Consider the following 25833-nt stretch of genomic DNA (forward strand, 5'->3'; position numbering starts at 1 on the left):
TCAGTTAGGGACTAACGTGTTTTATTAGTAGTTTACATCAGCTTAGTCTGTGGGCAGAGACACATAATTTAATGGTAGCTAATGATAGCTAGCCCGCTAACATAACTTTGTTATGCTAGTCACAGGTTAGCCAGGTTCCACCTTTCATTTCAGAGCATAAAGACCCGCGGGGAGGGTCGGCTGGGATGGTCTCTAGCCAGTCTGACCTCCCCATATCCGACCTATTTTAAACGTTTCTCCCCCTCTGTGAACTCCAGGTGAGGACCGGCCGTTCGGAAAAGTCATCCTACCCGCGGAGGCATCTCTTTTGCCTTATTTTGTTGAAAATATCGGTTCTGGTCCGAAGGTAAAAAAAAAATCATGGGGCGCTTCCCCCTGCCCCAGGGCATGTCCCTGGCCGCTTGACTAAAATCAACACTATAATACGGTGATGTTGACAATGATTATTAAAAATATACCAATAAAAGCTTAAATATTTAACTTACCCTACTGTGCAAGAGCACATTTGGTCCACATTGTGTTTCAAAATTAGTTGATGGGGTTTCTCACTCTGATTGCGACCAGTAAGCTTTACACTCAATTTCAGTCGCCCCCGGCAGCCCGGAGTCCAAGCAAGTCAAATTTACTTTTAATATTCTGAATGTATCCCTCCACTGCATACTGCAACCCCCTCTGCCTATCACGGGATGATATTAAGGATGAATTACTACAAAACGCATCACTTATTTTCTCTGGGAATGCGCTGATCTCTTCCTTCATGTTTTGGGGTTTTCCGGCTACTTCCTGGATGGTTCTGAAAGGCTTGATGGGCATAGCAACAGTAACTAAGGGGGGCGGGACTTTGCGAACGGTCAGTTTAGTATGGCCGATTCCCCTGACTGACATGTCTTTGGACTGTGGCAGGAAACAGGAGCACACCCACCCGGACACGGGGAGAACATGCAGACTCCACACAGAGGACGACCCCCAAGGTTGGACTACCCCGGGGCTCGAACCCAGGAACTTCTTGCTGTGAGGCGACCGCGCTAACCACTGTGCCACTGTGCCGCCCTTTTTAAACAGATGTGCACTACAAATATACAGTTGTAAATACTCACACAACTGCTCTATTATAGTGGTTACAAATTATTATTGTTATAATTCTAACATAAGTAGATAATATAGTATATAATTATATAATAGATAAATATATAGTATATATTTTAGTATACATAGTTTATAATCATAATAAATTAGTTATATTACCATATAAGTAATATAAAAGCATAATTTGATATTATTGAGCCATAACAAAACCATGTATAGTTGTGACATACCTGTTGTGCATAAATACTCCCATCCAGTATTCTATTTATCATTCCATTTATTTCTTGTTTTTTGTGTGTATGATATATGCAAGTTCTGTAAACTGCTGCTGTAAACCGAGGTCAAATTCCTCATAAGCGCAAGCACGCTTGGCCAAAAGTTGATTCTGATTTTAACGGATAATTGAACTACTCACCTTGCTAGAAAGATAAAAGTGCCCACCATTCTGCTGTGACAACTTCTCAATTTCAAATCCTGTAACTTGCACAATATGTACATTGTCAATTTTAAATGATCCTTTTAAATTTGGAAATCAGATATTCACACCCTACATTTGAGGCCAAGCAACATGGAACTGCAGATTTTATTTTCATTTTGTGGGCCAATAATGTGATCAGAAAACACTGATTTTAAATTTACTTCTACAAGGTTTGTTGACACTGAACAGTTGCTTTGGCGCAAATGAGATCTGACTTAAGAGGAAATTGAATAATACATATTTTATCTTTACACTTGCATTTACCAATAATCCATCTATCTTCTTGCTTTTTGAAAAAATAAAAAGGAGTATGAAATACCTAGTGATGCTGGACTGGGTTACGCTTAAGCCATAAAACAGTGCAATGTCTTAAATAAGTTAACAGAAAATACCAAAAATCAAATCAATTTCAGTTTTGTTTTAGGAACTATTATGACAAATTGAGATTCAAGGAAACAAACACATTCATTTTTTTTGTTTGTCTAATGTTTAATATATAAATGTTTATTGTATGTTGTCATGTGTTTAGCATGTAGTTTATTATACATGCTTAGCATAGGTTACAGTTTATTGTGTCTTGATGTGACACAAGTTATCCATTTCACGGTTCAAATGCTTTCAAGAGAAGGTAATAAAACTCAACAAGTGCGGCCTTGTTGACTTTGATGCTTTGAAATGAAGGATATCATCATCTTTTTGCAGGGCTGAGCCACAGTCATTTAAAAAGTTTAAACTTCCGTAACAGTGGATGAACCGTTTCTTTGGGATATGGCTTCAGGGCCAGACAGGTAGGTATGTTCTCTGGTTGTTCAATCCACAGTTTGTGAGCCACACCTTTCTCTGTTAGCGTCTCTGATAAGTTGGAGAGAGAAGCCTGGTCCGGAGCCTGAGGAGCAAAAAAACAAGAAAATAAAACAAAATGACATGACCAGGGTCTTACATTCCTTTTATTTCAATTAGAAAATCTATGAGAGAAATCCTCTGGCAATTGCTACGCTAGACCTACAAAATGCCAGGGCAGTTTTAGTTTCTGAGGTACTTTCCCTCCAGTTCGTGTTAGTTTCATTAAAGCTGGAATCCATGTCTTTTTCTCCGTTGAGAGAGTTATTTTATCCATGGAGTCAGGTTATGTAATACCAAATGATACTCTCCCATGGTTGGAGACGCTGTCAATACACTGCTGTTGAAATTTTTGACCGGGTAGGATCCCGTCCCAGTCTTGGGTTGAACAGGTCATCTGCAAACTCTACATTCAATATTACCGTATGTTAATGTTAGCTTTGCTCCGAGGATGTCGTTTTTACAACGGTAGCAACCGTTTACTGCCGAGCTTACGTCACGCAATGGCTGCAACACTTTGTAGTTCTGCTGTCAAGAGGGAGGAACAGCTCAGGAAACTGCGGATTTCAGCTTTAACAGACCAGACATGAGACATCAAGCATTCTGCTGAGACGATGAGTACACTCGCAGCAAACTCTCATTCAAACCAAAACTCCACCGGCTAATTTCACCGAGTTCCCTCCACTCTACTTGACAGTGTGCCATATTGTAAACTAAGATACTTCAGGTTCGATGGCACACAGTTTGATGGAACTGCATTAAAGAGAAAGTAATGGTTCACATCCATTGCTCTTAAACGGGCAATTACCTGAAGAACTACTTTGTGCATGCTGTCTGTTTCTGCCAGATACTCCTGCGTGTCTGCGTCACTGTAGTTGAGGTGAATAACAGCAGTAGCCGCATGGCAGGCTTGGGTTATAACTGCTCCCAGGGGCCACTCCAACTTCTGGACCAAATCCGACCTTACGATAATATACTGGACCAGTCGTTTTGTAGGTGTAGTAGCCCCCGGTGCGTTCATTTTAAGAGGGCAAACGACTAGAATTAACAATTCTCCATGCGTCGAAATCAATTCACACAGCTCTGCATCTCAGACGGTACTCGTTGATAACAGCTTTAAACTTCCGGGTAAGCGACACACCGCGCCTGCGTGGGTTATTTAAATCCCTCAGTGACTCACCACTAGATGTCAAGCCAAGGGGTCCCAAACCAACCACAGAGCAGCATTACTCCTACTTGAAATTAAAACCGATGACTACATACTGTTTAAACTAATCGCATGTACTGTTTATGTCAGTTTGACTGGGATAAGAGCTTACAGTTACTTAAAAAAAGAAGATTAATATGATTTAAAGGGTTAAATCACCCCCCAGTATCAGTGTTCTCACATACTGTTTAAACTAGCCGCATGTACTGTTTATGTCAGTTTGACTGGGATAAGAGCTTAAAGTTACTTAAAAAAATAAACGTAATGTGATTTAATGTGATTTAAAGGATTAAATCACCCCCCAGTATCAGTGTTCTCTGCCCCTTTCTCAACTTTGAAAAAATGTCAGGAAATTGGAATTGAAAAGCTGCTTGTGTTATTGATTTCAAATCCCCTAGCAACAATGCGAATGGCTGCATTTCAACATGATGAACTACTTTATTATGCTCTCTTCAAGGCAAGTTTGACTCATTCTATCAGCAATATCAAAGATCTGCGAATAATATGTCTTAAACACTTAATTTCAAACAGCACTATCCTTGCCTGTTTAACTGGCTATGGTATAAAAGCCTGGTCTTTCATATATGGGCCTTTAACCCTGCGGACTGCAGAGTAAGCAAAAGCGTAGGGGAGTCTTTAAAGGCATCCGAATCTGTAAGGAGTAACACAAAACACAAACTAATATGACATTGTTGGGGAAATCATCGAGATGAATGAATATCGTCACATCATCAATTTTGTAAAAGAATGAAGTCCAGAGAAAGTGTCTTTCTTGTCGGATCTGCTGCTTCACACCCCGGTCCAGCTGAGGGCAGTAGTGCGCCTATAAACTAGTTTGTCAGCCGACAATAAACAAATCTAAACAGGACTGATCGCTCCCACCGACAACGAAGAAAAAGTGACTTGGAACATGGCGACTCCCATGCATAGAATTATAGCTCGAAGACAGGCGTAAGTGTTTTTCAATTAAATAAAGTGTCGTCGTTTGAATTAGAATGTATTCTTGCACAGCATTACATTATAAACACCATGCTTATGGATAATTTCGATTTGGCTCATGGCGCTCTCTGAAGCATCACTAGCTTTGAGACGACTGGTGAACGTTGACATCATATGGTCTTAACAGTTTGTGACGAAGTGTTTTTTCTCCCTTTATCCGATATAAAGAAAGAAAGAGAAAATGCGTTGCACACCGTAGGTCACACACCGTATTCAATTTCAAAAAACAACAACAAAAGAAACCAGAATCTTTGATTTCTTCATTATTGTACGTATTAGCCAAAACTTAACGCGTCAACGATGTAGTACGTGACGGTCAGACCAACATGTCGAAAAGCTTACCATACAGTGTATGTGCATAATGAATAACGATATTGATACACTGCATAATGCCGGTGTCGTTTATCAACGCTAAGCTCATCTATGTTCAGATAAGTGATTGTCTTATCGACTTAAATGCATATGCTATTTGTCGTTGCTTGTTCCCAGTAGCTGGAGGGATTTTTGTTTTTCTAGCGGTTTGTCGGATACAACTAAAAATGGTTTCCCATTGCACACAGGGAGGCAAACAAACAACATGTGCGGTGCCAAAAGTGTTTGGAATTCGGACACTGGACCTACGAATGCACAGGAAAGCGGAAATATCTTCACAGACCGACGAGAACAACCGAGATGAAGAAGAAACTTAAAGAAGATGAGAATAAGCAGAACAACAGTGTCCCTGGGTAGGGCGTCTTCATCAAATGACCAGTGGCAAACCACACCAGAGTTGAACAGACGTGACTGTACATGTCAAAACGTGCTTAGTTTTTCAACAGTGTGATTCAGAAGGAAGAAAAAAAAATCAGATTGTTGCGTACACAAATAATTGTTGAAGTGAGAACACCACCACAACCACCACCCAGGGCTCATAGTGTGGGCAGGAGTATTCAAAGCTACTGTCTTTAAGATTGTTAATTTTGGTTTACGAATTGACGCCTGTGGTGGTGATAGGCATTATGGTGTTTAACCACCCCAAATCTCATAGGTCACCAGTGCTGTCATCAGGTCAGCTCCTTTTCCGCCTGCCATACCTTCTGCAAAACAAGTTGTTTGCCACCTGCTTCATTCTTTGCAATTGGCGCTTAGCGAAGATGTAAAACACCATGTGCCGACCAGACAGTAACCATTAAAGTAAACAATTTCAAAAGCATACAGGATTTGGATGTATGTGGAATAGCTATTGTCATAAATAGGCCAGCAATAAAAAGTAGCAAAAAGGACATTTGTTTGAGTACATATTCAGGATTGTAGCTTTAATCAGGCCTCAAGTCAATTTTATTTGTATAGCCCAATATCACAAATTACAAATTTGCCTCAAGGGGCTTTACAGCAACACAACATCCTGTCTGTAGACCCTTGCATTGGATAAGGAACAACTCCCTAAAAAAAACCCTTTAACAGGGAGAAAAAAAAGCTAAGATTCAACACATTTCTCAAGCCAAAACACATTCAAAAAGACAGAAATAGTTTTTTTCCATTTTTTCTCCAAACTTGACCTTTTCAATTCTCTGTTCTGCAAAGGTCTTACCAGTGTACAACCCCAATGGCAGTTGGAGATGGTGCTGACTACCACACACAGCCTTTGATGCATGTGGAGTTACCAACCTTTTTTTCTCCACCTGAGGCCTTTTATCTCTGATCAGACTTAAGTGTTTAAGTCTTGGGTTTCTAAATAAACACTGACAGAGCTGGCTTGTTTTCACCTACTTCTAACGATGGCCACAGAGTTCCTAGTATTCCTGAAATACCTGATTACTGGTTTGCAAAAGCAGTGTGCAGGCTAAGCTGTGCCACAACAGTAGTTTTTCAATATCTAGTATTTTAGTATGTATAGTTTGTAAGTATAAATCACACTTGTAGGTTTTCAGTGTGAGTGATAGGGACTGGGGGGGGGTATAGAATTGATTAATTAATTGTTCATTTTACTTTTTGAAGAAAGTCTTGGGTTTTTCCCACTTAGGCCTAGAAGGATGACTAAATCACAACTAGACACACGTTGGCTTCTCATTTCCCAAATAATTTTCATTCTGAACTAAGGTGAATAACTAACTGAAACAAAGAATACTAAAGAACCAAAAACGCTTTAAGTGAATTTGAGTGTTAATGTGACCGCTGATGAGCCAAATAAAAATAAAATTAAACTGATCCAGCGGTCAACTGAAGCGGATAGTGAAAAACAAGTTTGCAGTGCGTTGTATTACCATCTAGAGGAGAGAAGTGTAACTACAGTAAAAGTTTCTGGCAAATTACAAAATTCCTTAGGCTTGTCATTTCTTTGTTGCAGACCAGAAAGAGAAGGCCCCATTGAAAAGAAAACCAAAAAGAAGTAGGTAACAATTTAAAGTGAAAATCTCTTTATGCGTGCTCAATAAACCAGGTAAGAAAATCAAAGTAAGTTGAATTGGTTCAGTGACTCATCCGGGTAGCGTAGCGGTCTATTCCATTGCCTACCGACACGGGGATCGAGTTCCAGTGTTACCTCCGGCTTAGTCAGGCGTCCCTACAGACACAATTGGCTGTGTCTGCGGATGGGAAGCCGGATTTGGGTATGTGTGCTGGTCGTTGCACTAGCCCCTCCTCTGGTCAGTCGGGGCGCCTGTTCGGGGGGAGGGGGAACTGGGGGGAATAGCGTGAGCCTCCCACGCGCTAAGTCCTCCTGGCCAAACTCCTCACTGTCAGGTGAAAAGAAGCCTGGCGATTCCACATGTATCAGAGGAGGCATGTGGTAGTCTGCAGCCCTCCCCGGATCGGCAGAGGGGGTGGAGCAGTGACCTGGACGGTTCGAGGGAGAGCGGGGTAATTTGCCGGATACAAGTGGGGGAGAAAAAAGTTGAATTGGTTCATCGAGAAACGTTTCATCACTCATCTGAGTGACCTCTTCAGTCTCAACTGGCTGTGGGTATCCCCAACCTTATAAACAATACAGTGAGTGGCATAATGACTGAAAACGATTGGTTTCATGTGCAAATTGTCATGAGCATTAACTAGAGTTTCAATGGCAATGTGTGCCATTCACAGAGGATTTGGACATGGTTGCAATCACAGCATTTTAAGATGGTGATAGATTTACTCTTGAATTGATAGACAGTGTTTTTTTTGTATATCTTGGCTCTGTATTCTCATAATTTTTTTTTAATTTGCTCCCTTTTTCTCCCCAATTGCATCTGGCCAATTACCCCACTCTTCCGAGCCGTACTGATTGCTGCTCCACCCCCTCTGCCGATCCGGAGAGCGCTGCAGACCACCACATGGCTCCTCCGATACATGTGGAGTCGCCAGCCACCTCTTTTCACCTGACAGTGAGGGGTCTGGCCAGGGGGATGTAGTGCGTGGGCAGCCCGGTATCATGCCAAAGTGTGTAATATACACACTGGTCCAGCGTGTCAGTGTCACGGTTTGCCTCACTCGGGCGTGAAAAGTACACGCATGTATGAAGGTGCAGTGCCAACAGGGGGCGATGATTAACTCAATGCCAGCAACTCCCCACAGAGGAAAAGAAGCATACAGCATTTTCCAAAATCCCTCGCCTAACCCTAATCCAACCATAACCCTAACCCAACCCTAACCATAACCCTATCCCAACCCTAAACCTAACTGTAACCATAACCCTAACCCAACCCTAACAAGAACCCTAACCCAACCCTAACCCTAACCTTAACCCTAACCTACCTTCACCTCTTAATCATCGCCCCCTGCTGGCACTGCACCTTCATACACGCGTGTACTTTTCACGCCTGAGCAAGGCAAACCGTGACACTGACACGCTGGACCAGCGGGTGTATTACACGCTTTGGCGTGATACTGGGTTGGGCGTGGGAGGATCGTGCTATTCCCCCCAGTTCCCCCTCCCACCTGAACAGGTGCCCCAACCGACCAGAGGAGGTGCTAGGGCAGCGACCAAGACACATACCCGCATCCGGCTTCCCACCCGCAGACACGGCCAACTGTGTCTGCAGGGACGCCCAACCAAGCCGGAAGTAACATGGGGACTCAAACCAGTGATCCCCACGTATTCTCATTACTTTGTGTGCAAAATTCATCCAGTACAAGTTCAAATCCCACACTACTAAAACTGAGAAGTATTTTCAGTGACAAATGAACAAGTGCAGAACCCTCATCTGAGTGACCTCTTCAGTCTCAACTGACTGTGGGTATCCCCACCCTTATAAACAGTACAGTGAGTGGAACACATAACTATTAATAAAAAAGCATTTTATTTGTACCAAAAATGTGTTTATTTTTTACAGCCTTATACAATATCAATTCACGTCCGATAATCTGACCTAAATCTCAGTAATTGTAGGATTACTAAGAGAAAAGAGCCACATCAGATATCTGTATCTAAATACCCACTGTGTACAGTGCACAAGGAGATAACTGATTTGCTTGAATAGACATTGAAAGTCAATGCACCCAATTTACATTTACATTTTTCCCCAGTTTTTAGAATTACACATAACATTTGTAAAGTATTTGTATGGAAACATGGCAACTGGTATCTGAGTCATATATCCCTTTATCTATCCCTTACGTACACGTACCACGTCTCACGTATCAGAGCAGAATATAACATGACTTACTAGTTACAACTAACCCCCCCCCCCAATGCTCTCTTCCACCGAACTCAGGTCTAAAGACTCCAGTGACAGTAGCAGTGATTCAGACAGCTCTTCTGATGACTCATCATCTGACAGCAGCGATTCTTCTAGCTCCTCTTCGAATGATAGCGACAGCAGCAGCGACAGTGATGACAGCTCTTCCTCCTCTTCGGTCTCCTCATCATCATCATCATCATCATCAGACAGCTCCGACTCTGACTCAGGAAGTAGCAGTGAATCAGATCATGGGCCACCGAAAAAGAAGAAAAAGAAGAAATAGAAAAGGAGAAGTAACTGGCTCTCTTCACATTGTTGTGTTTTCTTTTTCTTCTATCCCTCTATCAGTTCAATTTCAGTCCTACACGTTGCAATGGCAAAACTTATTTTGTGTTCCTTTTTTCTCTCCCCTATACCAATATACTTAAATCCATCACAGTGATGAGGACCAGAATGGATGTGACAGGTCTGAGGTTGTAAACACAGTGGTGCCTACTACTTTGGCAGAGACAATGAGCCAGGACTGATTTCAGTGAGTTTAGAGTTGAAAACAATGACCACATTTTTATGTACCGTTTCTAAACATTTCTTTCCTCCTACATGCATATTAATGAGGTACTTCCACAAGTTCAGCATTCAAATGAGGATATGGATTTAAAATAGTATCTGCAAAATTAGTTTTTTCATGTAGTCTTTTGAATTTGTATTTGTAGTTAAACTTACACTGTACAGTTCAGTATGAAATGAAAGACGATATATCTTGAGTTTAACATCAAAGGGAAACCTTTAATGACATTTGAATAAAGAAAAATAAATAGTTCTGTGATTTGAATGTATTTCAAGTCCGAGCTGTTGCTGCTGCTTGTATTACTGCAAAAATTAGGCACTTGGGTCCTGTGTTGTTTGCAAAGCCTTTGGATATTTGCTCTGTGTTTTGCACTGAAAGGAAAAAAATGTTACGTTACATTTCACTCACTGCAAAAACACTGGATACTTGAATTTTATAATCCCGAGGAAATCTTTTCTTTTTAAAGGCTTTAATCACATTTTTGTGGTAATTCTCGAGGGCTCTTTCACTGCCAAACGTGGGTATGTCCAACCACAAAATGTCCCTAAAGCAGGAGCAGTTAGTTCATTTAAATGAGAATTCTTATCGGCTGTGGTTGGGATTGGTTCAAATGTGTGAGGGCATACGCAAAACAAGCAGAAGGCCAAGCCATAAATTCCAAATATTAATTAAAATGGCTGACGAAATGACAAGTCACGTCAAAAGATTTGTATAGCCCAAAAATCACAGTTTAGTCCCAGCGAGCTTTACAATCACATTAAATTCAGATTACGTTCTCCAAAAAAGGTAAACAAAATAACTGTCACTCTTCCTGAACATTAAACAAGGCACTGGCAGAATAACAAATTATTGTGGTTCACATGGTAACTTTCAAACTTGGCAGTGCAAGGACTTCTGAGCCTTGTGATCTGATAGTTTACAATCAAGTGGAGACTTCATTGCCAGCACTCCTCTTTGTTCAACTTGTTGAAGTATTTCAATGAAATAAAATGATGGGACTATTGTCTACTTGGGCTAGCAGCTTTAACTTTTTACTTTGTGTTATCAAGAATTTGGGTTAAATGTATTTACTGAACATGCAAAACAATCAGCCAAAACAAAACTACTGACAGGTAAATTAATAACATTATCTTGTTACAGTGGCACCTGTCAAGGGGTGGTTTATATTAGGCAGCAAGTGAAGTTGAGGTGTTGGAAGCAGGTAAAATGGGCAAGAGTAAGGAGCTGAGCAACCTTGACAAGGGCCAACTTAGTATGATGGCTAGACGACTGGGTCAGAGCATCTCCGAAACAGCAGGATTATAGGGTGTTCCTTGTATGTAGTGGTCAGTACCTACCAAAAGTGGTCCAAGGAAGGACAACCGGTGACAGGTTCATGGACGCCCAAGGCTTGTTGATGTGCGTGGGGAGCGAAGGCTAGCCCGTCTGGTCCAATCCCACAGAAGAGCTACTGTAGCTCAAATTGCTGAAAAAGTTAATGCTGGCTAGAGGTGTCAGAACACACGGTACATCGCAGCTTGCTGACTATGGGTCTGGATAGCCGCAGACCGGTCAGAGTGCCCCTTGATGACCCCCGTCCACCGTTGAAAGTGCCTACATGGACACGCGAGTGCCAGAACTGGTCTGGTGAATCACGTTTTCTTTTACATGACCGGGTGTGTGTGCGTCGTTCACCTGGGGAAGAGATGGCACCAGGATGCACTTGGGAATAAGGCAAGGCAGTGCGATGCTCCGGGCAATGTTCTGCTGGGACACCTCGGGTCCTGGCATTCATGTGGATGTTACTTTGACACATACCACCTACCTAAACACTTGCAGACCATGTACACCCCTTCATAGCAACAGTATTCCTTGATGGCAGTGGCCTCTTTCAGCAGGATAATGCACCCTACCACACAGCAAACATTTTTCAGGAATGGTTTCAGGAAATACGACAAAGAGTTCAAGGTGTTGTTTTGGCCTCCAAATTCACCAGCTCTCAATCCGATAGAGCATCTGTGGGATGTGTTGGGCCTGGAAATACAAGTCCGAACCCTGGAGGCCCCACCTTGCAATTTACAGGCCTTAAAGGATCTGCTGCTAACGTCTTGGTGCCAGATACCAGAGGACACCATCAGAGATCTTGTAGAGTCCATGCCTCGATGGGTCAGTTGTTTTTTTTTTTGGGGGGGGGGGCTACACAATATTAGGCAAGTGGTTTCAATGCTTTGGCTAATCAGTGTTTCCCAAACTACTCCACAAGACCCCCCCCCCTGCATATTTTCATTGTACCCCTGCATACATAGGCCTGGTTGTATTGTACTTACCAGACAATCACATCATAGTACTAAATCATTCCAGGGGAAAGAAGGTATAGACCCACCACGGCCGATGTAAGGGGTTTTAGTCCTGCCTAAACTGAACTGGGCATTAGCCCACATTACCCAGTAGCGCTAGCCAGAATGATAAGTCAGTCTCTAATTTGCCTGCAGGTGTGTGTGTCGGCCCTGTTACTGACCGACCTGTCGAGGTTGTCTCTCTAACTTTCAGCCGAAATATCTGTTGGGACAGACTGCAGCCCTTTGACCCTAATCTCGAAGCAGGTATAGGTACTGGATGGATGAAAGATCGGATGATAGGATAATGTACGACCTCAGTTTCCCCGTCTTCCCCTGAGCATCTCAACATTCAACATCGGGCTTTATCAACAACTTAGTTTTGTATAGCATATTTCAAGGAACCCGGACTTCGTTACCAATTTCCCGATAGCTCTTCGGGTTCAGTCCCATCCAAGGCCCAGAATAAAAAAAATAAATCGTTGAAGTAAGTAATGTTTTACATTTTGCTCTACACTCTTCAGAAAATACGACTAAATACATAAATTGAATGAATATACGTGAAGTGAATGCCGTTCCCCTCTAATATAATTCAACGACTAATGTTATTTTCCTTTTCATCAAAATCCAACAGGGCAAAAGTAAAACTCGTATTTTATCACCACCAAGCCCAAAAGAGGAGTGAAAATCATGGCACAGGCCTGTACGGGAGAGGGGGGACGATTTCAAAACTTGGGACTGTGAGTGCTTCCAATTTTTCATCGGTATTTATCCTGAAAAAGTAGCACTTCTCCCAACAAGGAAGTCCAAAAGCCCCCCAGCGACACCCCCCCCCCCCACACACACACACACGCTTCCTCCACCTCCACCCACCGAAGGGGTAAAACGGTATCGGCGCTGCGGTCACGTGACGCGCCGGAGTCCTGATCACAGCTGCCATCCGTGCGTCCAATGCCGTCTGTCGTACCTGCTAGCTGATTTAGCCTAGCCACCTCACCTATCAGTCGGTCCCGTCGGAGGAAGATGAAATGAACGAGAGACAAAATGATTTTCCCTCGTCTTCAGCGCGATTCACGGCTGTATGTGAAAAGGGGGACGACGTCCGTCCGACTGTCCGTAGCATTTTAGCCGTCGCAACGTTTCGCCGAGTCCGTTTGTTGTGAAACTGGAAGTGGAAAAGACAAAGGGAAAAGAGCTGTCCAAGAAAAGCTAGAATGGTCCGGGCCTAAAAAGAAGAATAAGAGGTAAAAGGGTGTGCTAACGCTCTAAACATGATTCACAGATTGTCTCGATTGGGTGGCTAAACGTCATGTTTTGACGATGTAAATTGTAAATTTCAGGCAGTAATTTTCTTGGCGTTTGAGATATGTGCCTGTTAGCCCAGCCGCACAATAGCTGAGCTGGCCGGCTAATGTTAACATAGCGTTAAAGCCCAGATACAGGTTAGTGTTAGCCTGTTAGCTAACATGTTAGCTTGTCGCTAAATGAGTAAAGTTGGGTTTATGATGACAGTAAATACCAAGTGCAAGATTAACGGGAGATGTTATTCATGCGTATATCAAGTTTATATCGCTTGTTGTCGTATGTCAAGCCCAATGAAACATATTAATGTTACTGGGTAATACATTTTTGCTCGTGTAGCCAACATTACATGACGTCTGATGTTTTTGTTATGTCCCGGATGCCAACTGAGCTGAAGTTAACAATTATCAATATAAGTATTCTGTAGGATATAATTTCAGCACAATCAGAAATTGCATCTGAGTACATCATTCATACAGATGTGCTGTGTATGTATAGGTTATAGGGTGCCTTTGTGACATTAATTTTCAGCTTGTCTAGGAACTGTGGTGCCAGTGTTGTGACCAACAACAAACAAAACGACCAGGTGGTTGTCACTTTATTAGTTACTTTGTTCAACAACTAGAATAGGTAAAATTGTTTTAATAATCGTTTCCATTGTCCTTAACAAGTCAATTTTTGACTACCTCAAACTTTTTGAGTACCCCCCCCGCTACGTTTTTGTGTCCCAAGTCCTTTTTTTTAACTAATTATTGTTATTATCAACACTACACGCTGCTTAGCTTGACCTACAGTTGTTCAGGGTCGGTGTCTAGCTGCAAAGAAAGTCACATTTCACATGATAGAAATGGGATAGCTTATGTGTGTAGCCAAAGGACAGCTGAAATGCTTCTCCAGGAAGCCATTTTACGTGCCAATGAGGAGGGTCACGCAAACGAGTACCATGTATAGTCTAACGTTATAGTTATTCATTCCAAAAGACTTGCATTTAATTGCAGAAAGCTCATTTTCGAATGAGGCATGGACAGTGACAAGCTTGTTTTTCTAGTCTGACACATAAGGGTGGGGGTGGGGTGCCTTTAAGTCATGCACTCATTTACAGGAGATGGCTGAGGACTTTCCAACAACTGCTGTCAGGTTTTGGATTGTGGTTTCAGTTATGTGAACTTTAGTTTTGATGCATGTAGTGAAGGTATTTCAGTAAGTTGACTTTTCACGTGTGCATATTCGTTGGTTTTTGAACGTTCTGCTGCATTTGGATATCATTAAGCAAATGACAGTTGTTCTGTCTCCTCAGTCTTATATGTCACAACCTTTCTGTGAAGTCCTCTCTTCCTGCTGGTTATAACCGTTTTCCCTGTCATCAAATATTGGCCACAAAAGAGTGTTGGCTCGGCACACGTTATGGTGACATGTTTGCCTGTTGCATGCAGATGAGGCAATGGATATTTTCCTTGGCTTTGACGGATCTATTGTGTGCTGAGGTATACAGCAGTTTTACTCTTCTTTTTTTTCGTGACAGATATATTACCTGCTGAGATAGCACAGTATATTTTATTTGCTGGCTGGATGTTCGGAAAGTGAGCAGTATCAAGCTCCAGGCTGAACCTTGCCAGATAAATGTACAAGATATCAGGACTTGGCCAGATAAAGTAGAGGTGCACCACTAATTGCACAATCCATGTCTCACTGTTGTCAAGCTTCAACAGCGCCTCTTTGTCTTTTGTCATCTCCTTTGCTGAAATCTACTTTCATGGATTTAAAAACAAAAGTAGGCCTACCATAAAAACGCCAAACCATAGCTTGCACCCAAACGTTCTTTTTAATCTAGACAGCAGGCGTTCATTATTTCTTTCTCACTTTATTTACTGCTTATGATGCTTTTTTGTAGCATTAGAAGTAGGGCTGCACGGTATTAGGAAAACATGCGATAACGTCGTTGAATATAGCGATGATGATATGACTTGTGATAAATAAACAAATATTGAAGTATGCAGTTTTAATGTCTTTCTGCTTTAGGTTTGCAGCTAACATGGATTCCAGACAACGAACAGCCTGTGCACACTGAATAAAAAAATGAAATGCATTATTTCCATTCCAGCAACATAGTTTTATTGGGGGGGGGGTGCACCAGGCTACAGCCGCTCTATTGACAATGAAGAAATGCCGCCAAGGGTAACGTTGATGGTAGCAAGTGCTGGTTGACAACACTGCTGCAATAGTCGCTCACTGGTCCAGCAACGTCATCCATTCGTCAGTCTGTTTGACTTGTTGAGTGACAGCCGATTTTTATGCATGTGGTTAGCCTGGCATGCGCAGAAATTATTAAATCTATTCGAACAGTTAACATGGAAACCCATTCGGCCGTGTTAATATGCGAAGTCTGTGTGCTATTCAGAGGCCCTGATTCATTCATGGTAATAATGGAAATGGTAACGTTAGGTGCAAGAAAATAACTTTGTAGTTTCTGGTGACCATTACACCGCTGTCGACAATCCATCATCTGCATACCGACTAAGGTCTGTTACTGGTCTGCTTAATGTCAATAGTCTAAAACGGCCCATGCCAAATCTTTTTGTAATACACATGTGAATAAGTTAATCGTTGTAAATCACATGTCGGTGGCCTTACGCATACGAAATAGGTAGCAATGCACAGACGGCTTGTAACGGGTGTCTGAAATTCAGATTTGGCCAGAAATGTAAAGCGCTTTGAGTGGCTGTTGCAGCTAGAGAAGCGCTGTATAAAATGCAACTTGATTGACTTGATTGAACTTGGTTGCATGGCAATAGTTTCATCACTGTAACAGAACATCTAGGCCCATTTAAAGCAGCTACTAGGCGTTTATATTATAAATGATTACGCAAGTCTCAATTTAAAACTCACGTCTTACCAGTTTTGCAGAGTGAGTAACTGTTAGAATTTTATTGTTGTTACTGGGGCGGAATCAGCCAAGTGACACTACCGCCCTTTTTCCAGAAGGGGGCACCAAAGTCAACACAACGCATAGTACTCGACTCAGTTCAGACTTCGCCGTCTTCCGACGTGCGTCGTACATTTGTGGAATGGCGACTTGGGGAAAAATAATTCCTTGATGGAATCTGGTATCTCCGGTCCAATGTTTATCAGACTCACAAAGCCCTCTCTGCTCATTGTATTCACAGGCGTCATGTCTTTAGCCAAATACCGCGCGGTGCGGTGGCCTCCGTTATTTCTTTGTGGCGCTCGCATGTTTTTTCATAAGGAGTTACACTTGCAAATCTCTGAATTAAAGTCTGTTGGACTTTTTTGCTGCTACTTGACTTGACGTTATTTTTTTTTTGTGCTTTGGCTAACGCTAGATTTTTTTAACTATCAGTATAGTTCTTTGTGGTTGTGTAGTTAAGCTATGGAGATTAGTCGTGTTTCCGCTGGTAGTTACCACGTCACGTGTTCGGCATGACTTGCATAGTACTACTACTAAAGTATTGCCAAATAACAGACGTGCTGTTCTTTTTAGCCACGAGTTCTTCATCGCCCACCTTTTTCCTCAGCGCTCATCTCTCCCCCTTCAGCCATCGTGACGCTCACCCTCTAACCACCGCCACAGTAGGGCTCCATCTGATTGGCCAGATATATTGATATGCAGCGTGTGAATGCATGGCACGTGAATATACCATTTATCGCGGTTCAAGCAGTCTTTCGCGATACTTATATCGCGCATGCTGATGTCGTGATGAAAGTAAATTTTCGATATATTGTGCAGCCCTAATTAGAAATGAACTATTTAAAGGGACGTTTCACTGATGATTTTGTGCATGTGCAATTGGTACTGATGAGTAATGTAGTCGATTGAAGCAGTAAAGTCTTCGGTGTGTACTGTACTGAAGGAGAAATCGGTGTTCTCCTGGTTAGTGTTTCCCACAGCGCCTACATGTACCAGAACGCACTGCTCCTGTGTCGTCATCCGTAAAATACCTCTGTGCTAGTGTTGTGGTACATGTAGGCGCTGTGGGAAAGACTAACCATTTCCACCATTGGAAACATGGCTTAAACTGAGAGAACGAGGATGTATTTTTGAACAGTGTCTTTAGAGTATTAAAATAATGATAATAATAACAAACTTTATTTGTATAGCACCTTTCATACATAAATGCAGCTCAAAATGCTTTACATTAAAAGCAGGGAAACAATAAAACTCAGCAACAATACAGATAAAAATAAGTTAAAAACAATAAAACACAGACCTAAGCAAAAAAAGAGCATAAAACAAGGCAAGAAATAAAACCACGCTGTTCAAAAGCACATCCTCATTCTCTTGGCTAAGCTATGTTTACAGAAAAAAAACACGGTTTTTGTGCCGCTTCAGATGCAGAAACGATCATCAACTGCAGGTGTTTTTCATGTGCTATCTCTGTCACAGATAGACAGAGAGAAGGCTAAAAAATCAGTGAATTTTCCCTTAACTCAACCCTGCTAAGAGTTAATGGTCTCCCTAACTTGCGTCTGGCTAATTTTGTAATCAAATCTTGCCAGCAAGTTCCTACTACCGTTAAGGAGTGGTTTGTGGAGAGCCAGTTTTCTTTGAAGGCCAGTCCAGAATCAGACATTTTAATTAGCTAAACCTAATTGGACATCAGTCTCTCTCTCTCTCTCTCTCTCTCCTCTCTCTCTCTCTCTCTCTCTCTCTCTCTCTCTCTCTCTCGTTGCTCACGCAGCAGAAAAATATGCTGTTCGCTGTGTCCTGACCTCACACATCTGTTCATCAGCTTTTGTTTCTCTGGAACTAGAGTCAAGCTTTGATGTGGGCATACAGGTCTACCTAAGGTGGGGATGCATTTATAGGCTATACTGATAAGTGATAATACAGATTTGGCATAGGTCTTGGTCATAGAATATTGTTTTATTTTGTAATTTTTGAATTTGGTAATAGGTCTAACATCAGTCTTGTTCTGTGACTGCAAAAAATACCACTGATGAATGAAAAATGTGTTTATATATTATATATATTGCATTTTCAGAATGGTAACAAAAAGCAATAGTTACAGAAGGACGAAGCAGCCAATTAGTTTATTCTCTTAAATCAAAATGACCCAAAAGCTATTCAGTAAAAACACGCTTGGCTTTCCTAAGTTCCTGAGGCTGGGCATTCTGTAGCAACAATATAGACCTTGGTTTGTGAAATTATGTAACAGTTATTTCCCCTGCTCAACCCTACTTAACAATTACAAATTTGGCCATCACTATTTGTATTTTTTCAGAAAAGGAGTGAAAATTCCTGGTTATGGGAGCACAGCATGTTTAGTATAGTTTGTATTGGCTAGTATGTTTCTATTTGTAGGCTGGTTAAAGATACAGATATATTCCAGTGTCCTAAATATATCTCCAGCTGTTGTTAAAGTAGTTAGCCTGTGGCTGGTATAGGGGTAAAATAGCATATATGGTATAGAAATTCCTGAGCCATTTCTTCAAGATAATTATGGATAGCCCCCCCCCCCCCCCCCAAGACCTTAACAATATTTTGGTGCATGCACACAATCAATTCTCCGAAAGAACTCTGATTAAGTGAAGTTTTTGTCTTTGTTTTTTAGATTTTTTTCCCTCATTTTCTCCCCAATTGTATCCGGCCAATTATCCCACTTTTCTGAGCCATCCCGGTCGCTCCTCTGCCGATCCGGGGAGGGCTGCAGACTACCACATGCCTCTTCCGATACATGTGGTTTCACCAGCTGCTTCTTTTCACCTGACAGTGAGGAGTTTCGCCAGGGGGATGTAGCGTGTGGGAAGATCACGCTACCCCCCCCCCCCAGTTCTCTCTCCCACCTGCACAGGTGCCCTGACCAACCAGAGGAGGTGCTAGTGCAGCGACCAGGACACATACCTACATCCGGCTTCCCACCCGCAGAGACGGCCAATTGTGTTTGTAGGGACGCCCCGACCAAGTCAGAAGTAACACGGGGATTCGAACCGGTGATCCCCGTGTTGGTAGGCAGTTTTTGTCTTTGTGGTTCTAAATTATGCCCTACAATGTTTAATGAGGCCTGGTTTCCAAAAAAGGAACCTTTAATAGTTTTTAGGTAATGAGTTGGGCAATGGGTTTAATTTCATTAATTGATATTTTGTTAATAGGCTAAGTTACTAAGGTTTTTGTCTTTCTGTAGGGTTAAGTATGAATTCACATGCATAGTCTGAATGTCATAAGCAATGTTTAAACAGGGTAATTCCCCTTTTCAGAAAATGAAGTAATACATGTTGAAGAAAAGTAGGTGCATTGTTTTAGTTTGATAAGCTTGATAATTATCTCAAGGTTTCAAGATGTCCTAGATTTCAAAATAAGCACTACTACATTATTATTGATTTTGGCTCTATCAAAGTTCAATATAAAGATGAATGATTACAAAGCTAATGCCATACACTGGGCTACATAGTCTAAGCTGCCTAGTGTTAGGTTTGATCTACATACATTCCCAGGGTGAGCCGACTAGCAAAGGACTGTTTGCAGATACTTGCCACCAGCTCAATTTAGAGGGGTTTCAGCACAGGAGAAAACATTGGCCATGTTTCCATCAGAATGTTCAGTCAATTTTAAGCAAATGTAGGGGAAAAGATCATCATTTGCTTTTCAACAATTGTGTCTTAAGTGATTGGCAATCTCACTGTATGCAGAACTATGTTAACAAAATTTTAGAGGAAAATGATTGATAAGTAATGCTTGCCACAGGAGAAAGGAAAGAGAGAATTCAATTCCTGCTGGTTTTCTTTTAAAATTGTCTCCACTGTTCTGCATTAATTGTGGTCATCTTGAACAACATTACAAAACATAGGACTGTAACAAGCCACAAAGTTAGAAAATGCAAATGGCAATTTTATTATCAGAAATAGAACTTAACGTCACATGAATGTGTCTCTGTGTGTGTCGGAAAAAGCAGTGGTTCGGCCTGGATTCGCCTTGTCACAAAAGTGGGGAGGCGTCTTCTTCGAGACTGCCGGCCGGAGAGATGCAGTTGGCGAACGCATGCAGTACGAGGGTGGGTGTTTGAACTAAAATAGGGATCGATTGGCCACTAAATTGGGTGAAAAAAAAAGGGAAAATCAGAAATAAGTTTATAGAAAAAAGAAATGGAACTTCACTGTACTCACTTACCTTGTCAAATATTTGGGTGTGGTTCTATTTAAACATGTATTTTTGAGCTTCAGTTGTCAATTGAGATGCGGCTTTAAAGCTGGGGAAGGTAATTTGTTTTGGGCAAAAATTCCACAACTTTTCAGCATATTGTAATTCAAATGTTTTGAGCGAAAACTAGTTTTGTACGTCTCTTGGCTCTGTATTCAGGCTTTAAAAAAAAAAATCTAGCCCAGGACACAGTTTTAACCAATCGCGAGTAATTTCAGAGAGAGGGTGTTCCTATTGGCTGCTCTATAAATGCAGATGCATGTACACGATCAATTCGCGTCTGCCCTGCCTAGCTGGTTGCTTGTGGTTGTAACCCTAACCGTAAAAATCAACAAGACCGACTGAAAATGACTGTTTCACTTGAACAATATTGGTTTAACTAAAAGATTGGTTCAAAAAAAATTTTTTTTACACGGATGGATTATAAACTATGATACAAGTTTCATGAGTCTTGCTTTGACATTTCCTGGTTATACATGAGTGTAAGGGGCTGAAGAGTGATGTGGGAGGGAATTAGTGGAGTGGTATTAGGCAGCAGGGAGAGAGGTGGAAGAATTTGCATTGGAATGTTCAATGTTACCTTAGTAACATTTTAACGATTTCATTTGGCCAGATTAGTTTCAGACCGGATTACATTATCCTGATTATCTTAATAAAATGTATGGAAACATTTTAAAATGCTTTTATTGAATATCTTAAGTTTCAAGCAAATTCAGATTTATTTTTTTTGGTAACATTAACTCCTTGCACATGGTGAAATTGGTGTGTCGGAGCCCAGTTGCTGCAGACTATTTTTTTAGTGTCTCGATGCATGCTCAGTAATCCAGGTGTAGGATCCACGGTGGTGTAGTGGTCTAAGCATTGGCTTTGTGTCGATGCAGTTGCCCACTGGGGACCAGGGTTCGCACCCCGATCTCGTCAGATCCGACTATGGCTGGACTCAATGAAGCAGCAATACTTGGCAACGCTGTCTTCGGGAGGGGGGCGGAGTGGGCTTGTGTTCGTCACATGAATGCGTCTCTGTGTGTGTTGGAAAAAGCAGTGGTTCGGCCTGGAGTCGCCTTGTCATGAAAGTGGTGAGGCGTCTCCTTTGAGACTGCCGGCTGCAGAGATGCAGTTGGCGAACGCGTGCAGTACGAGGGTGGGTGTTTGAACTAAAATAGGGATCGATTGGCCACTAAATTGGGAGAAATCAGAAATAAATTTATTTTTAAAAAAATCCAAATGTAGAAATTCTAGAAAAGTTACAATGCAACACAAGCAAGGATCTAGTCAGGAGGCGACAATGCAAGTGCTAAAACACTAGGTTTCAAGTCCGGTAGGACATAGTAGGTGTCAACTGGCAGGGCACAAAGACAATGCATAGGGTGCATAGAAGCAAATGTGTGTGTGTTTTCTTATTATTATCAATACCATCAGGTGTGGAGGTGTTCGTGAAAGAGCTCGGTCTTTAGTTTCTCCTTAAAGATAGTAAGTGACTCAGCAGATCGAATGGAGTTTGGTAACTCGTTCTACGAACGGGGAACTACAGAAGAGTCTGGCTAGTGATTAGGGCCCTGTTGTGGCGGAAGTGCCAGGCTCTTTTCATTGGCAGAGTGTAGTGAGTAGGACTGAGTGTAGACGTGAATGAGGGAGTTCAGGTAGTCATGTTGAGTCCAGATGAAGTGATTCAAATTTTCTGGTGTTTTTTTCAGGCTTCACTTGACCCCCCCCCCCCACACACACACACACACCTATACCTTTGAAGACTATTTCAGCATATACCATTGGTTGTTGGGGAGTTTTTGAAAGCAGGGGACATGGAATTTAAATCTCGAGGGGTGCAAAAAAAGAAAAAGAAAAAAGTAGATAATTTGTGGGTCATATGCATCAAGCAGAAGCTTGTGACACCTGATTGGGGGTCCTCCCTATGTTCCCCGGGTCCTATAGTCCCCGGGTCCTATGTTCCCCGCTTTGTATGAGACCGGGGAATATCGGACCTTTTTGTATACAGAGGGCCCTATATTCCCCACTTTTCCCCAAAAGGGTCCTATGTTCCCCGTTTTGTATGTGCAGGGGAACATAGGACCTTTCTTTATAAAAAGGGTCCTATGTTCCCCTAGGGCACCCGGGGAACATAGGACCCTTTTTATAAAGAAAGGTCCTATGTTCCCCGGTCAGCAGGTTTGACGCTGTTTGGCGCAAAAAGTGCATTTTCAATAATGCATTATTTAGGGCAGATTATTAAGAAGACAATGAATCATACGATTTCTATTTTTATATCACAAAAACGAATTCACAAAGTCCAGGTTGGCTAAAGTATGTGGAAACTTTAGACACTACACCAATTTCAATTTATTAGGCTATAGCCTATATTTGGGCGCGTAACCCACCCCGGTAGTTCTCTGATATTTATGCGCGAAATGTGTCACTTACCGAGGAAAATGCGCCTCGCCGAGTAGGTGAGCTGGCTCGTCTGTGTCTGAATGTAATATAGTAAGCCTATGTTCCTTGAGCAACTGTACCCGGGCATAGCTCAGTCGGTAGAGCTCTCGCCTATGGATCGCAAGGTCGTGAGTTCGATCCCGGGTGCCGCCAACTCAGCGTATGAGTAGCACATTGTGCGAGAAGTGCTGGGAGCTGAGGATAGGTGTTGTGTTCCGTCCTCAGCAGTCCATCTCCCAGAGGTCTAGCGCATTGTACCAGGGATAGACTCCTGCGAAAGCTGGCTGATACCGACAATAGGCCAATTCCGACCCACTTCTTCTATGTTCCCTAGAAAGCCGTCGTTCCCATCATAACCACACCAGCTTATTGGGAAAAGCATCTGACAGATATTAGATAGAAACCATCTGCTCAGTAAGGCCCTTTAAGCATCATAATTGTAATGATAATAATAATAACATAATAATAATGACAATAATTGTCATGTACCGGTTCTGCATGTAAGGGCACCCGTATGTATGTGACGTCACCTGTTGACGTGGGAGAAGCGCGAGGAATATTGTTCGGGCAGTCTTGCAATACGGTGGAATAAAGCAAGCCACGTTAGGCATTGTGTAATAACGGTGTGCCTGATCATTTATAATCAATGACACCTAAATAAGCATATAGGTGGGAATAACGGATCAGAACAATAATAATGATAATAATAATAGCGTAATAATAATAATGATGATGATGATGATAATAATAATAAGGATAATAATAACAATATAGCCTTATATTAGAAATGCTAAAAATCGGATAATTGAAATATTTATAATTATAAAGTAGGCTAATAAGGCATGGTAATAACAATAAAATAATAACAATATCTGCCTGGTCTCTTAAGATTCTAAGATGCTGTATGCTACAGAAATAACGGGACATGGGCCTAGGCTAATGAATACGCCTTTTTGACAAAATATGAATGAAAGGCTAATCAACAACGCTAAAGCTGAATCACAAAACACATATTGCTCGAAAAATAATTTATAAATAGCCAAATGCACACATGATTTCGAGTTTGGAAATATTTAAGACTTGTCGTGGATGTGTGGTCATCTGCACGCAAGTTTCCTGGCGTTCTAAACCACATGATCAAAATTCACCAATGTCTAAACCGCCCGCCAACTTGCAACAATTTGCAACAATCGGTTGTTATCGGTGATAACTCGTGGACTCACTGTCATGTGCTTACTAGCCTACAAGAAGACAAACAATGGCGATAGTTATGGATGGTGATCGAGGGGGCAAAGTGTTGGTACATGAGAACTTCAGATATCAGAAGCACCGCACCAATCAAGACACCATTAGATGGCGGTGCTGGAGGAACTGTAGAGTGCCACTGATCACAAATAGATTTGAAGTGGAGGACGTGGATGCTAACATTATTGTGCACGATGTTGGGGAACACGTGCATCCCCCTGACGGAGAAATGGTGCACCGTGCAGAATTCCGACAGGGGGTGATTGCAGAAGTTGCGAGGGAGCCAACAGTCCCAATAAGAAGGATCTATAATGCGCAAAGGGTCCTGCAGCGTCGGCAATGTCAAATCCAGGGTTTTAGCCCCTCTTTGTTGAGTAGCCTAATGGACTAGGACTACTCATTTTGATTTTTTGAAGAAGAAAAAAGCCTTAACGTTAGGCTAGTTAGGCCTTGGAGATTTTTGTTTTAGACCATGCCTTTTCTGGGGGGCTTCTGCCATAGACCAACCCTTTTTCAGCCAAGCTTTTACTAGAAGCATTTTGTTATTAATAGCCTATTATCAGCATTACTATTGATAGTATTGTGCCTGTAATTGTTATTTGTTATTAGGCCTCTTTTATAATTAGGCTATTATTATTATTATCATTATTAGGCTGTTATTATTATTATTATTATGTATTTCTTATTATTATTATTGGTATTATTACTATTATTATTATTATTATTATTATTATTAAAGAAGAACATCAAAGGATGTGAGGTAGCACTCATCAAATGAAAAAAAAAGACACAATTCTCTATTTTACCATTTCATTGTTTGGCATCAGTCATTAACTTGGCCTGGTGGTCTTCTTCAGAAACCTTAATGACTGATGCCAAACAATAAAATGGTGAAATAGAGGACTGCCTCTGTTATTTTCTTACCATTTGGTGAGTGTTACCTTACATCCTTTGATGTTCGTCTTTGATTCATGTTTTTGGTTTAGCACCTCCACAAGCCTTTAGTTTTTTGAGAAGCACATATTATTATTATTATTGGGCAATTAGCCTATTGTGTAAGGTAGGCGGCCCCCGTTGATGGATACTTTGTGCTGGTCCTAAATTTCAAGTCCTGGTCTAAGTTCTCTGCCTAAAAAGTTCATCATTAAAGTCTTTTTGAAAGAAAGTCTGCCAAGTGATTTAATATGGAAAACGAACTGCAAAGTAACAAGAAAGTGGCTGAAGTGTCCAGTGCTGTGCAAATTGAACTTTGAGCGAAGGTGGAAATGGCTAGGTTATACTGGTAGGCGGGCCTACTGCAAGACAAACTTGCGTTGGTTGCCGACTGTCCATGCTGAGCCGGAGAGCCAACTAACTAGGCCTACTGCAGTAAATATTGGTAAGAAATAACAATAAAGCAAATTACAGCCTCCTCTATAGGCCGAATTTGGATACACACTCAAGGTGGCCTGCGATATACAACAGCCAACAATGGGAATACGGCCTCATTTAATCAGCGGAGGAATAGATTATCGTAGCCTACATCTCAGCCTTGACCCCAGTTTTTATTATTTTGGACCCGTTAAGGAAATTAATTTGC

The 25833-nt window shown here is 41.7% G+C and overlaps 3 protein-coding genes across 5 annotated transcripts in view; 2 read left to right on the top strand and 1 right to left on the bottom strand.

Moving 5' to 3' along the window:
• Positions 1-2045: 2045 nt before the first annotated feature.
• ptrhd1 (peptidyl-tRNA hydrolase domain containing 1) lies at positions 2046-3517 on the bottom strand. The gene is made up of 2 exons (XM_056285465.1): positions 3213-3517; positions 2046-2450 (listed from the first exon to the last, which is right to left on the bottom strand). The coding sequence occupies exons 1-2, from the start codon at positions 3423-3425 to the stop codon at positions 2280-2282; spliced, it is 384 nt and encodes a 127-aa protein (XP_056141440.1). The 5' UTR covers positions 3426-3517; the 3' UTR covers positions 2046-2279.
• Positions 3518-4520: 1003 nt separating this feature from the next.
• Positions 4521-10808, top strand: zcchc10 (zinc finger, CCHC domain containing 10). Of its 3 annotated transcripts, XM_056285324.1 has the most exons (5): positions 4521-4562; positions 5171-5335; positions 6937-6978; positions 9281-9540; positions 9687-10808. In XM_056285324.1, exons 1-4 carry the CDS (start codon positions 4522-4524, stop codon positions 9528-9530), a joined length of 498 nt encoding a protein of 165 aa, XP_056141299.1. In that variant the 5' UTR covers position 4521; the 3' UTR covers positions 9531-9540; positions 9687-10808. The 3 variants fall into 3 exon arrangements, with proteins under 3 accessions (XP_056141299.1, XP_056141297.1, XP_056141300.1); XM_056285322.1 differs by having other exon boundaries at positions 9281-10808; XM_056285325.1 differs by lacking the exon at positions 6937-6978 and having other exon boundaries at positions 9281-10808.
• A 2256-nt stretch (positions 10809-13064) lies between these two features.
• Positions 13065-25833, top strand: part of aff4 (AF4/FMR2 family, member 4) — a 60584-nt gene continuing 47815 nt past the window's right edge. The window contains exon 1 of the mRNA XM_056284607.1: positions 13065-13374. The gene's annotated coding sequence lies outside the window, so the exon portion shown is untranslated. The remainder of the gene's footprint in view (positions 13375-25833) is intronic.

The sequence above is a fragment of the Lampris incognitus genome, chromosome 8, assembly GCF_029633865.1.
Source record: "Lampris incognitus isolate fLamInc1 chromosome 8, fLamInc1.hap2, whole genome shotgun sequence".
Classification (NCBI taxonomy): domain Eukaryota; kingdom Metazoa; phylum Chordata; class Actinopteri; order Lampriformes; family Lampridae; genus Lampris; species Lampris incognitus.

Coding starts and splice junctions, on each gene's coding strand:
- ptrhd1 (XM_056285465.1), bottom strand. CDS start 3,425: ATGAACGCACCGGGGGCTACTACACCTACAAAACGACTGGTCCAGTAT. Junction 2,451..3,212: donor TGCACAAAGTAGTTCTTCAG/GTAATTGCCCGT, acceptor TTTGCTCCTCAG/GCTCCGGACCAGGCTTCTCT.
- zcchc10 (XM_056285322.1), top strand. CDS start 4,522: ATGGCGACTCCCATGCATAGAATTATAGCTCGAAGACAGGC. Junction 4,563..5,170: donor ATTATAGCTCGAAGACAGGC/GTAAGTGTTTTT, acceptor CATTGCACACAG/GGAGGCAAACAAACAACATG. Junction 6,979..9,280: donor GAAAAGAAAACCAAAAAGAA/GTAGGTAACAAT, acceptor CACCGAACTCAG/GTCTAAAGACTCCAGTGACA.